This window comes from Pelodiscus sinensis, chromosome 2, assembly GCF_049634645.1.
Source record: "Pelodiscus sinensis isolate JC-2024 chromosome 2, ASM4963464v1, whole genome shotgun sequence".
In the NCBI taxonomy this organism is placed as follows: Eukaryota; Metazoa; Chordata; order Testudines; family Trionychidae; genus Pelodiscus; species Pelodiscus sinensis.
In genome coordinates, this window is record NC_134712.1 from 193,381,090 (window position 1) to 193,395,206 (window position 14,117).

Here is a 14,117-nt window from a genome sequence, read left to right on the forward strand (position 1 = left end):
TGAGTGACAACGAAATTCCCTTAGTCAGTTTTGGATTTACCATATTTTAATTTCATTTAAGGAATTTACCATTTGTCTGCTTCTTGTGAACATTAAGCACAAGTTACATAGACTATAATCTGGAATGGTGTGATTTAAATGTTGAAGGTGGTGATCCCTACAATGCTGTAATACCATAGTCCACTTCTACATTCAATACAGTTGCAGTATTATAAAAGTTCGGCAGGCTCTTTCCTGTGAGGTGCTGAGGGAGGATGCATTGGTGTGGTTTGTGTACACACATATTTCCCCCAATACTAATACACAACCCATTTAATCTCTAGCTCTCAAAGTGGTTTACAAAGGAAGCTATATATAATTATCCCCATTTTGCAGGTGGAGTAAAGTGAGGCACAGAGAGGTTAAGTGACTTGCCTAAGGCCAGGAAGCTGTTTGCTGGCAGAGTCATCAATAGACTCTTTCTCTCTCAGCTCAGTTCCCTAGCCATTGGATAATGCTGTCACCTCTAGAAACAGAAAAGGATGCTCCAAGCACATCCTGTCCCTGAATTACCAACCTCAGCTTTGCTTGTTGCCTTGTTAGTCAGGGAGCTGAAGGAACATGGAAAGAGGAGGAAGTGGGGCAATACAGCAATGGGACTGTGCAGGGAAGGCCGAGGGGGAATAACATATGTCAAGGACATGATATTTGACAAGATCTCTCAGGACAGCTTTCTTGGCTCTTTGACCCACCAGGCAGTGTTGCTGGTATCTCTGCACCAACACCTCTCTAAAGGCTCCCTGTCTCACTACTACTCTAGTGCACCAGGCAGCCCAGGTAGCAGCATGGATGAGCCCTGCAAGTTCCACTGTGTCCCAGAAGCAATAATTTGCCCCTAGACTCCTGCAACCCTCTCTCCTCTGGTATAGCTCCAGTAACATTCCCCTCTCCTTTTTGTACAAAACTCTCTTTTGCCCACTCACCAGCCCCTCTGCACAGCCATCCCTTCCTGCTGCCTAAACGCTGCATTGACTTGCTCCACCTACCACTCCAATCCAGCATACTGTGGAGCAGCTGCAGTGCCGTATATCAGGAGCTGACCCCTCCTCTTGCCCTCCACACAAGCCCCCTTTCCATTCCCCATTTTTGTGCTCTCAGAGTCCAGGGCTGCTGCTCAGTTTCTCTCCTTACTCTTCCCCTCTCTCTCTCCCATGTGTCTATACTGAGTAGAGCTGGGGCATCAGAGTGGGATTTGTAGCAGCATCTGAAAACAGAAACTGGTAGTTCTGTCATTGTTTCCTTGCTGAGAACAGACAACTAACGGGAACACAAGCTGGGAATCACCTACCCCCATAATGGTACTAGCTCTGGTCAAGCAAGTGAGCTAAAAATAGTGCAACCATCATAGCACAGGCACCAGCAGCACAGACAACTGCCCTAAGTACACACAGGTAGGGGAGTGGGAGGTTTGGGGAGGATTGTAGTGGGGGGGCCCTTGGGACATGTCACTTGCTGCTGCTACACAACTGTATTTGGCAACTAGCTTGCTAAGACATAGCCTGAGCATGTCTGCTAGGATTGGGAATCACACTCCCAGCTCCAAGTGTAGATGTATCATTAGTGCGTCCACATGGAGAGCTGGGGTGGAATAGCTAGTGCAGTTCACGTTAGCTATTGCAGCCGAACTCCCCAGTAAGCCCTTACCCTGCTTTAATAGCACATCTCACGCTGTGGAGCAGCTAAACGACTGCATATAGTACTGACTGGCTAGGTCATTGTATGTATACTGTGTGCCCATAGGCTAGCTGCACTTTTCCCCTATGGAAATGTGTTTCAGAACGTGTATGGTGACATTTAGTTTACTGAGATTCTACAGCTTGGGTGAAAGTTTTCCTTAAAAAAAGCATGCCAGTTAAGGGCTTAACTGAGAACTACATAGCAATCACTGCAGGCAGGTAGGAGAAAGTATTGTTAATAAAATCATAGTAATAAATCAGGCAGAGGAAAGTTGTACAATTGGAATAGAAAGTTCTGAATCACAATAGCACTAGGCTGGCCCTTTACAGATTATTTCATTTGATTAACAGACTGTAGATGCCATTTTTAGTCATCTATAAACCAGTTCCATTTTTCATGCTGGAAACTCTGATATCGTCCTTCTGATTCAGCATCAAAGCAGGAGGAAATGAATTTGGTAACCAACCCTGAAGTGCTTTATACAAATATTTACGTATGGTATGTAACTGCTGCCGAAAGGCCTAATTCCATTATTATGCTACTACTTAGGATGGCAGCATTTGTGACATTCGGAGGGGCATTCTAAACTCTAATCACCAGGCATTGAGTGTAGGGCAAGTAGGGAGAAACTTTTATTCTTGGCATGAAATCCTGGCTCTCCTGATATTAATAGGACTTGACCCTGAACTCCATTTTGGACCCCTGGTGAAATGGTGGTGGCAGGAAAAAGCTTAAAATTGAGAATTCTCTCTCTTCTATTTGTTAAGTTCGATAGTTTGCTCCTATACCACTCTATTATCTGGAGAACATGGGCAGAGCATACTGTATCCCAGGGAGACTTTAGGCTTTTAGGCTGCTGTAAACTGCTGGAATGACTGAAATGTCCCATGGAGCGCACCTCAATCAGGGGGCTACAAAGGGGATCTGCCCTCCTCCCCTGCACTCCTTGCTTTCTGGGTGCAGCTGAAGCTGAAGTTCCAGTTTAGCTTGGGACCTTTCTGGAGAAGGTATTGTTCCATCCTTTGTCTTGTGGATGAAGCAGACTACAGGGTCAATATTTAAATAATAAATAACTCATATGTGAGCCTTTTCTGCTGTGCAGCAGCATTTTCTTTCATATGGCACTCATCTCTCTATATGTATTTTAACATTGACTCTTTCTTACCAGGACTGAGAGAAGGCGCACACACACACAAAAAGGTGATTTGATGAAAAACCACATTCATTGGGAACAGTTATCACAGTTCAAACACAGGTAAAAAGTTCACTGATTGAACAGAATGTGAAGGAAAAAAATCAATGAAAACAGAGTATATATATATATAAACTTAAACCAGCTATATTTGGGGAGGGGTGTGTGTGTATTGAGTACCTTGAAAACATCCAGCAAACAGTATCGAAAATAATCAGTGTTAAAACTACAGAGCATCATTAATTTGCCTGAAAACTCCATCCTGACCACTGTGGATGTAGAAGCTTTTTACAATCAACATTCCACATGTGGATGGACTACAAGCTGTCAGGAATGGTATCCCTGATAATGCCCCAGCTCACCTGGTGGCTGAACTATGTGACTGTGTCTTCACCCACAACTATTTCCAATCTGTTGACAATTTATAAGAGAGAGTTACTCACCTTGTGCAGTAACGTCTGTTCTTTGAGATGTTTGTGCCCGTGGGTGTTCTACTCAAGGTGTCGGGCTTGTCCCGGCGCCGCAATTCGGAGAATCTTTATCAGCAGTAGCCTAGCCGGACCGCGCATGCTCGCCTCCTGTCTCATGCCATTCTCACCTTTTTGCTGAGTGTGGTCTGGCCCCGTCAGTTCCTCCCAGCCAGAAGCATCTGAAAAGACAAAAACAGTAACTCTGAAGCAGGGAGGAGGGCGGGATGTGGAGCACCCACGGGGACATACATCTTGAAGAACAGACGTTACTGCACAAGGTGAGTAACTCTCTCTTCTTCATCGAGTAGTGTCCCTGTGAGTGCTCCGCTCAAGGTAAGTACGTAGCAGTGGTGCAATGCTATACGTGTGCTTTGGACTTATGGTTTCTGTGCTGTGGACAGAACTGCTTGGGCCACTGCAGAGTCGCTCTTCAGTATTTTTGTAAGGGCATAATGTCTGGCGAAGGTAAGAGTAGATGACCAGGTTGCTGCAAGGCATGTGTCCTGTAATGATACACCCTTAAGGTAAGCCGTGGATGTGGACATGCCTCTAGTGGAGTGGGCATGAGGTTGATGCGACAAAGATTTATTCCGCAAGTCATAACATTGTGTGATGCAAGAGACGATCAAATTGGAAATGCGCTGTGCGGAGAGTTGTTGGGCTTTTGAACGCTTAGCCATAGATAAGAAAAGGTGCTGAGACTTCCTGAAAACATGTGTTCTGTCAAGATAAAAGGCCAGCACTCTTCTGATGTCCAGCGTATGCAAACGTGATTCTTCCACGGTGGAATGAGGTTTTGGGTAGAATGTCAGCAAGCTTATGGGTTTATTTATATGAAAGATGGAATTCACTTTCAGGAGAAAGGGAGAATGAACACGAAGCACTACTCCATGCTCATTGAATAAGGTATATGGCGGATTGGCAGAGAGAGATGGTGATTCGCTCACTTGCCGCGCCGAAGTTATGGCAAGCAGGAACGCCACCTTTGTCGTAAGCATGCGGAGGTCACATGTCGTAAGCATGTGGAGGTTACATGTTCAAAGGGGGGGCAAGTCAGGGTGTCCAAGATCATAGCTAGGTCCCACGTCTCTGGTGGAATCCTGTGAGCGGGATACAGATTCTTGAGCCCCTTCAAAAACCTTTTGGTTAGTGGGTGTGCAAATAATGAATGATCGTCGATGGGAGGATGGAAGGCTGAGATTGCCGCCAGGTGAACCCTGAGGGAAGAAATTGCCAAACCCATCATCTTCAGGTCCAGGATGTAATCAAGTACTTGTTGGATAGGCAAGGAAAGAGGGTCGAAAGCTGTTGCTGAACACCAGGAATGGAACTGGTACCATTTATGGAGGTAAGTTTTATGTGTTTATAAGCACATGCTTGACAGCCTGAGAACAGCTCAGTTCTGGAGCTTGGAGCCAACTAGAAGCCATGCATTGAGGTGCATGCAATCGATGTGTGGGTGAATCATTGTACCGTGTTGCTGAGATAGTAAGTTGTATAGCTTCGGTAGTCGCTGTGGCTGGGCTGCTGACATTTGGGACAATTGCGTTAGCCACATCTGTCGGGGCCAAAGGGGCACTATCAAAATCACTGTTGCTCCGTCCAATGCTATTTTCTCTAGTACCCTGGGGATGAGTGGAAGAGGGGGGAAAGGCATAGAACAAGGGGTGATGACTCCGGTCGAGTAGGAAGGCATCCCCTAAGGAAGCTGCATTGATGCCCACTCATGAGCAATAATGATGGCAATTTCTGTTGTATAGCATGAATAGTCAATGTTGAAGGCCTCGCAGATGAAGTCTTGTGTGCGGAACTACATATGTGGTGGCAGCCATGTGCCCTAACAGCTGTAGGCAGGTAAGTAGATGTGATTTGGGAGAAATTGATACAGTCTGAACTAAGTCTTGGATAACGTGAAACCTCTTTATGGGTAAGTATGCTCTTGCGGTCGATGAATTCTAGGGAGTGTCTTGGCGTTAGGGATTATGAGCCCCAGAGCCTTGAACACTGTTGTGGTAGTGGCGACTGCCTGTGTAGCTTCATCCAAGGTGGGAGACTTCAGTAGACAATCGTCTAAATACAGGAAGATCATGATGTTGAGATGTCTAAGGTAGGCAGCCACTACCGCCAGAGTCTTGGAAAAAATTCTTGGCACTGCTGAAAGTCCGAAAGGTAACACTTGGTATTTGTAGTGCTCTGTGCCCACTACGAACCGGAGGAACCGCCTGTGGGCCGGGTGCATCGTTACATGAAAATAGGCATCCTGTAAATCGAGGGATGCGAACGAATCCCCTTTGTCGAGAGCTGGGATGATATAGGGAATTTTTGTTTGAGCAGGTGATGGTTGAGCCGGCGTAGGTCCAGAATAGGTCTCCAACCTCCTGACTTCTTCTGAGTGAGGAAGTACCGAGAGTAAAATCCTTTCCCGCGAAACTGAGCTGGTACCCTCTCCACTGCTCCTATGGTAAGTGGACAGGAGACCTCTTGCTGTAGAAGAGTGGTCCTGAAAAGGGACGGGGGAGATGGGGCAGGTGGAGGGATTGAGTTGAAAGGGATGACATATCCTGAAGTGACTATATCCTAGACCCAACGGTTGGTGGTTATGAAAGACCAACACTGGTGATAAGGTCTCAACCGGTGATGGAATAACTTCTGCACTTCGTGTGGAGCCTCCGTCAAAGGGGTGGTGCACAGTCCCTCAATCGACACGTCAAACTTACTGTTGGCCTGCTGTTTTTGATGCACGTCTGTAGTTTGGACCTCCTGAGACTCGGCAACTCTCTTAAAGATCTCCTGAAATTGTTTATGGTCCTCTGTTGGAGAAGATTTCCTTTGGAAAACTGCATCGTCAAGTGACAATGACTATTGGTCAGTTGGGGAATCCAAATGCTGTTGCTCCTGTTGTGGAGTGTGGTTGTTGCTCTGCTCCTCGTGAGCAGGTACTGAGATTGTGTCTTCCGCAGAAGTTGGCGGAGTGACACAAGGGAGCGGATCTTGAGGTGGATGGTGCGGTGAGGCCAGACGGCTGCAATGCGGAGATCGTGATTGTGAGTACCATCTACTGCACGAGCATGGCCAGTCGTGTTAATAATGGCCGTAGTACTCATCTGGTGGATTTTGAAGTGCTGCGGTGAGGCTCATCAGAGATCGGGTGAGCTTCATGCGCCTGTGAGATGCCTTTAGGCTGCTTATCTGTGCCGGGTGTTTGCAGGGCTTTGTCAAACAAAAGCATCCTTAATCTCAGTTCCCTGTCTCGCCTTGCAGGCGCAGTCAATGTAGTGCAGTGTGTGCACTTTTGTGGGATGTGCCCATCCCCTAGGCACATGATGCACCGAGATTGCCCATCTGATGCGGGCATGGCATCTCGGCATTGTGAACATTTCTTGAAGCCGGGTGACCCTGGCATAATGATCTTGTTTATTTAATTATTTCAGTCTTTTACTTCTTCTCTTTTTTTTTGGGGGGGGGGGAGCTACTCAAACAAAACTTATAACTAGGATGGAAGATTTTTTTTAACTGTGGTATATGAACTATAACAAGTAGAACAACTATTAACAATAACTAATTAACAAAGAACTAACTAACTATAACTCTATGACTAATTTCCCATTCTCCTCAGAGCGGAAAGGGAGCGCGTCCTATCTCCGTCTGCAGCCACAGACAGTTGGAAAGGAACTGACGGGGCCAGACTGCACTCAGCAGAAGGGTGCAAACGACATGAGACAGCAGGCGTGCATGTGCGGTCCAGCTGGGCTATTGCTGATGAAGATTCTCCGGATTGCAGCACCGGGACAAGCCCGACACCTTGGCTGTGTCTACACTGGTCCACTTATTCCGGAAAATCAGCCGCTTTTCCAGAATAAGCTGCGAGCTGTCTACACTGGCCCTTGAATTTCTGGAAAAGCAACGATGCTCTACTGTACAAAATCAGCCACTATTCCGGAAGAATTATTCTGCTCCCGCTCGGGCATAAGTCCTTATTCCGGAACACTGTTCCGGAAAAGGGCCAGTGTAGACAGCCCAGTAGTCTTTTCCGGAAAAAAGCCCAGATCGCGAAAATGACGATCGGGGCTCTTTTCCGGAAAAGCGCGTCTACACTGGCCACAGATGCTTTTCCGGAAAAAGGGCTTTTCCGGAAAAGCAGCCTGCCAATGTAGATGCTCTTTTTCCGGAAATACTTATAACGAAAACTATTCTGTTTTAAACATTTCCGGAAATTCATGCCAGTGTAGACACAGCCCTTGAGTGGCGCACCCACAGAGACACTATGAAGAACTTCAGGTCAGCTGTTGTATGGGCACCCGCATGGCCCTACAATTTGCCAACATTTTTATTGCTAACCTTGAATGTTTCTCCAGTTCTTGTCCCCTAGTACCTTTCCTCTACTTATACTACATTGATAACATCATCATATGGACCCACAGGAAGGAAATCCTTCAAGAATTGCAGAGGGATTTCAACAATTTCCACCCTACCACCAACCTTACCCTGGACTGGTCCACACAGGAGATCTACCTCATTGATATTGTAGTACAATTAAATGATGGCCATGTTAACAGCATCCTATACTGGGAAACTGCCAATCACTATTCTTACCTATATGCCTCTAGCTTCCATCCAGGACACATCACATGATAATTGTTTACAGCCAGGCCCTAACATACACCTGAATTTGCGCCAATCCCACAGACAGAGACAAACACCTACAAGATCTCTATCTGGCATTCTTAAAACTTAAGTACCCACTTTGGAAAGTAAAGAAACAGACTGACAGAGTAAGATGAGAACCCAGGTATCAGCTTCTTCAAGACAGGCCCCAGAAGGAAAATAACAGAACACCACTGGTCATTCCCTAAGCCCCCAGCTTACACCCCCCCTCCCCCCCCCACTGTATCATTGACAATCTACAACCTATCCTGGAAAACAATCCCTCGCTCACACAGGCCTTGGGAGACAGGCCAATCTTCACCTACTGACAACCTACCAACCTGAAGCAGTTTCTTTCCAGCAGCCACATATCATACCTCTGACACATTCACCGAGGAATAGGGTTGCCAGATGGTTTAACCAAAAATACCGACCCCCCCCATCCCAGCCCGAAATAAACACCAGAGAAAAAAATCTGTTGAGAAAAAATAAGGGGGAGACCAAAGTTGTCAAGGGAAAAAAAAAGGACCCCGCCAGTTATTAAGCAAATAAATAAATAAATAAATGAAAATAAAAACATCATGGCCCCTTTAAGAAAGGCCTCTGAGGCTTTTTGCTGGTGGCCATCTTGTTTTCCTTCTCCAAGCCAGAAGACATCTTCCCTGCAGAACCAGGTAAGTGGACGGGAGGATCCAGGGGCTGAGCCTGGTTGCTGTGTGTGTGTGTAGGGTTGCCAGGTGTCTGACATTTTCACCTCCTGACAGGGAAAAAATTTCAGAAAATACTGGACATTGTAGATGTCTGGTATTGTCTTCATTTTTTTTATCGGACAGGAGACAAAAATATCGGATTGTCTGGGTTATTACCGGACACCTGGCAACTGTACCCAGGAATTTAACCCTGTAATAAACCCTGTTGCCAACTCTGTCCACACATTTATACAAGCAACACCATCACAGGACCTAACCACATAAGTCACGCCATCAGAGGCTCATACAGTTGCACGTCCTCTCATGTGATATATGCCATTAAGTGCCAGCAATGCCCCTCTGCCATGTATTAGGCCTAATTGGACAGTCTCTATGACAAAGGATAAATGGACACAAGTCAGATATCAGAAATGGTAATACATATAAGCCTATAGGGGAACATTTAAATCTGCCTGGGCACTCATTAATGGATTTAAAAGTAGCCATTCTTCTACAAAGGATTTTCACAAGCCAACTAGATGGAGAGTGAGTGAGTGCGGAATTGACCTTCATATGCAAATTTGGCAGTTTCCCTTGGTCTGAACAAAGACATTAAGTGGATGGCCTATTATAAAACCAGTCTTCCTTACATTTAACACATCATTGACATCAAAAGCTAAGCATGGTACACCTCCAGCCCACTCAATTATTGACTGGTACATTTCCCCCCCACACACTCTTTTTCTGTTATAAATTCTGATAATCCCATTTTTCTGCACACAAATTCCTCTGAAGAAGTGATTTTTTGCCCACGAAAACTCATACTAGAAATATTTTTGTTAGTCTCTCAGGTGCCACCAGCCTACTCAGTGTTTTTAGTGTTAATAATGGTGTAGCAATTAAAATAACTTGCATTTTGGCTACAAGGATGCTTTGTTAAGGAAACGTAATTGAAGAGATCTTAATGATAATTTTGGTTTTGAATTTACAATGCCTGGATTACCATTGGCACCATTGCAAGTGTACATGCTTTGTTCTTCTAAAGTGCCAGGTGCATTATATCTTTTGGATTTCCAAGTCCATATCATTTTTTTGGTATGTTTTTAGACATATTGTGTATGAATAAATGCATGAATGGTTTCCATTCAAAGCAACAGAATGCAATATAGTAGAGAGTAAAATGTTAGTGTTTTGGGGTGATGGGATTTTTTTTTAGGTTGACTGAATACAGTGTTTTAATTGTACTTTTCTGCTTTACCTAATCACGTGATTTAAGCATGTGGGAGCCAAAGACATCACAATGGAGTCATTTTTGAAATTAATCATTTTGTGTTGGGTAACTGTCCAGCTAATGAGCATGGATTAGTTGCAATCCCATGTACTTTTGGGTTCAAAGTTTAAAATTACTCATAGGTCAGAGTTTATTCATACCACATACTGCATTTTTTTCTTGTTTGCTTGCCCTTTGAACAAATAATATTTTAGACATATCTTAATCCCTGATCTTCTTCAAGAATGTAACATGCCTTAGAGAGATGAGTAAATGGAACGAGTACCTGAGATGGGATAATTCTGACTGTGTGGTTTAGGAAAAAGTCATTTATGGTGTGTTTATAATCTCCCATACTGTAGGTAGTTCAAAGTGATGCTGTCTAGGATTCCTAAAGGAGCTTTGTTGACTTGTCATATTTAAGGGCCAATACACATTATAGTGACATTTTCCAGATTGTTTTCTAAGCTTCTGTCTTTCTGCTTAAACCAAAAGTTGTCAATCAATGTTCATTGCAAGTGGGTTACTGAACTTTCTGATAAATATTTCTTTACAGTGAAACTGCCCTTGAACATCGGGTAGCCAACCTCATTACTAGTTCTCATTCCCATTCAATTTGTGAAAAATACACGTGAAAAATTGGTCCATGTAGGCTCTTTTTATATTAACTATTATCAGTAAGGATGCCTGCTCTCATTGCTTACTGCTTACCATCAATTTCACATGGAATCAGGGATCTTACAGCAGCCAGCCTGGGGAAAGAGCAGTGGTGACTATGGGCCATATTCTTACATCTTTATATGGCAATCGCTAGAAGTTTTCCTAAGTAGGAGCATATTTTGGGCTTGCAGTATATGATCTGCTCATTGGGAGCTGAGTGAGCAGCACCTGCTATAATCAGCTCCTAATCTGTACAGAATGTCATTTAGAAAAGCAGCGTCAAAGGGCACTGCATGGAGTGTGTTCAACTTTGTTTTTTATGACTAAAGGTTATCCTGTAATCAGATCCATGCAGGTGGATTGCTGCCCTTAAGGAGCTCTCCAATAAAATCAACAAGACACTGTGCCCAGGCAAAGGTCCATTCACACAGCTTTCATTGCAGAATCAAGGACTTGGTTTGGTATAAGTGAAACCAAAATCTCCTCTGCCAAACAGATTACATGTTAATCTTATTTTTCTTTAAATGTAGTGCACAGTGGGAGGATATACTGCACTTTATTATTAAATCAGATGCTCCAATAGATAGCTCTAAGTTTGTATAATAATTTTGAGTTCATTAGCTACTATGTTGTTAGCTAAAATTGTCAAATGATAAAAAATAACAGGCAAACAGGTATTTGTCAAAACGTATAACTGAATATTCCTACTGTGCTTGGAAACATATTTTTAAAATAAAACAAAGTTTAGTTAAAAGCTTTACTTGCATGGGAGTAATATCACAAAACTTGTTTTTAATGTGAACACTTCACTTGACAGAATGAAAAATTATTTACAACATTTTACTCACAGTTTGGTCACTATTACAATTAGCTATACATATTTGCAGTTCATAGGTCTTTAGACCTAGGCTATATCAGACTGATTGCACATTTTCCTTTCACACAATGGCTCTCCCATAGTGCACTGAAGAGTCAGTGAGCACTGTCTAATTACATTCTCCTTTTTATTTATGGCTCAACAAGAAAAAATATTCCCCTTCAAACACAAATATCCCCAAGTGTCTAAAATAAAATCCACATTTATAACAGAAAGTGTACTTCATTTTATTGACCTGATTTTCATAAGTTAGGTGCACAATTTAATATCTCTGTATTACAATTACTGAATTTTGAACAAAAAATCAAGGAATTGCACACCTAGTTATTTTGAAAATCAAGACAGTTACATGTTAACCTATGTATGAATCCACATCCCCTCAGTTACAGTTTTAATTTTCATTAAGAAAAAGCAGTTTGTTTCTCTATGGAACTACAAAGAACTTTTTCCAGCACACTTACTAAAGTATGATATATTTTACACATATACAGTATGGTTTGGCCAGTGAGATAATTCCCATGTTATGCAATGTAATTGCCATCAAACGCAGAATTGCTACGTACATTCACAGTTTTAATAGATTGTAATTAGCTTCTCCAATTGTGCTTTAAAAACTCCACATATAGTCTTCAGTATTAAGTGCAATACAAATGTCCTGTGCAGTTACATTTGGTTGTAGAGTTATAAACTCCATAACTATGAGCATAAAGTTCCTTCATTCTCCATTTTCATCATTTGACTTTTCAGGTATGGCCTCTAAGCTTCGACGGGGCTTTGAGACTTCTGCATTTTCAGTGCCTGGTTTATTGAGTCCACATGAAAGAGCGGCATAATGGATTTGTTTCAGATTCTCCAGTGTCTCATTTTTAGCATATTTTAGAAGATCAGCTTGTCCCTGTAAGAACAAATATAGTTAGAACATACAATAAATAAGATTATTTTCAGATTTATTGTACAGTTGCCCTGCTCATGAAGATAAAAACCAGATTACTCTGCATTAATAAGAAGCCATGCCACTTGCTTTCTCTGGACCCAACTGGCTGGGTAAAGAAAAACTCCTACTCAATAGTTTTAAGTAAAGGAATTTGTGCTATAGTTTTAACACGTGTTGTTTATTAACACTGATAGATATAAGGATTCATTTGTATACCTCGATACCTCGCAGAGCTGTTACATGCTTTTGTTTATCAGCAAGTTCCTCACTCAATTATAGCCTGGTGACAAACCTAAATGTGTAAGAATGGGATATTAAAATAAGGGCTGGCATTGAAAGGGGCAGAGGGGACTGGAAACTCAGCCTGATTATGTAGTGATGTTTCCCAGGAATTGTATTTGTTCCCCTGTAGTAAGGGGAGTTTTAGAAGAAGCTCAGAGACAGATCAGTTGACAGTAGGTACTGTCCTGCACAAATTGCTATCCCTTCCTCCCCTCTCTTGGTGGAGTCATGCTGTCATTAGCTAGGCTCTCCTTACTTGCAGCTGTGCTCAGAAAGAGCCAAAGAGGAGAACCCCGAGGAGGCAATACACTAAACTCTTCTATATGCTATTTACATGCAGGCATCCATGGACTGACCATGCTGGAGAGTGCAGGCTCTTCCCTGAGTCTCTGCACATAGAAAATTTCACAGAACCCACATAGAGAGGCTCCTGGGGCAAAGGAGACAGTGTACAGTTGCATTCCGTGGAGGACTGCCCTTTTCTGGCAGATGTAAATCAGGATACGCCAGGCCTGAATAAGGATACCAGCTCAGTAAAGAACTTGCTGAATAATGTTACTGTATTGACACAAAGGATGAAAAATATTTTCATATGGAGTCAAAATGTACAAAATTATTTCTGTTTGAGCCACATAAATGGAAAAGATTGCTTTATACAAAAAAAAAAAGAGAGTTCTCCTTGAAATTGCAATTGGCAACGCATGTTCAGCCTATGGGGAGACAAGTAGCAGAAAGTTCAGTCGCTGCAGCACTGGCTTCAGTAACAGTCTGATTCTTTCATCTGTTAAAGGAAATCAGGACTTTTCTTTATACATGACAACCAGGAAAGTTAATTTAAAACATTCCGGTAGAATAAATGAGTCACAGTGAGAGTGAATCTGTTTTGAGAATGAGTTATGTGGATTAGTTAGACTGCAGTTTTAGAACAGTACTCAGGGTATTTATTATAGGGTGTGCTCTACGTTGGCCTATGATTAAGTTTTCCTGACGCTTCCCCATTATGAGACCCTGTTAGTTAAAACTTTGTGAAGCTTTAACAATTCAGACTGAAATTTTTCATACTTCAAGCTGTTATTTTTGTTGAAAAATTTCAGCCAAACAAGACATTTCCAAGAACAAGACTAGAGAAAAGCACATTTTTTTGATCATGTTAAAAATTATTGAAAACCCTTTCTTTCGAATGGCTCTAGTGTTCCATATTTTAGAGCAAGGACTTGGAATTGCCTTTGTATCAGTGATGTATCTTTTGCTATGAAAATATGCTCAAGTTTGGCCAAGGTATGAGCCTTTGTCAAACTGAAATTTGTATATGCTCAGGAAAGATTTCACCAATTTCAGCAACTAAATCTTCAAACAGTCTGTTCTGAAAGAGCATGTGCCTAC

At 42.8% G+C, this 14,117-nt stretch overlaps 1 protein-coding gene and 1 long non-coding RNA gene across 6 annotated transcripts in view; one reads left to right on the top strand and one right to left on the bottom strand.

Annotated features, from left to right (window-relative positions):
* LOC142827305 (uncharacterized) overlaps positions 1-14,117 on the top strand; it is a 60,413-nt gene that overhangs the window by 28,433 nt on the left and 17,863 nt on the right. The gene's annotated exons all lie outside the window — the stretch shown is intronic.
* PLCL2 (phospholipase C like 2) overlaps positions 11,414-14,117 on the bottom strand; it is a 212,238-nt gene continuing 209,534 nt past the window's right edge. For 4 of the 5 annotated variants that reach the window (XM_075922106.1, XM_025189747.2, XM_025189748.2 and 1 more), the window contains one exon: positions 11,414-12,413. In XM_075922106.1, the coding sequence (XP_075778221.1) occupies positions 12,234-12,413 (180 nt within the window). In that variant the 3' untranslated portion in view covers positions 11,414-12,233. The remainder of the gene's footprint in view (positions 12,414-14,117) is intronic. The other variant, XM_075922108.1, reaches the window with a different exon arrangement.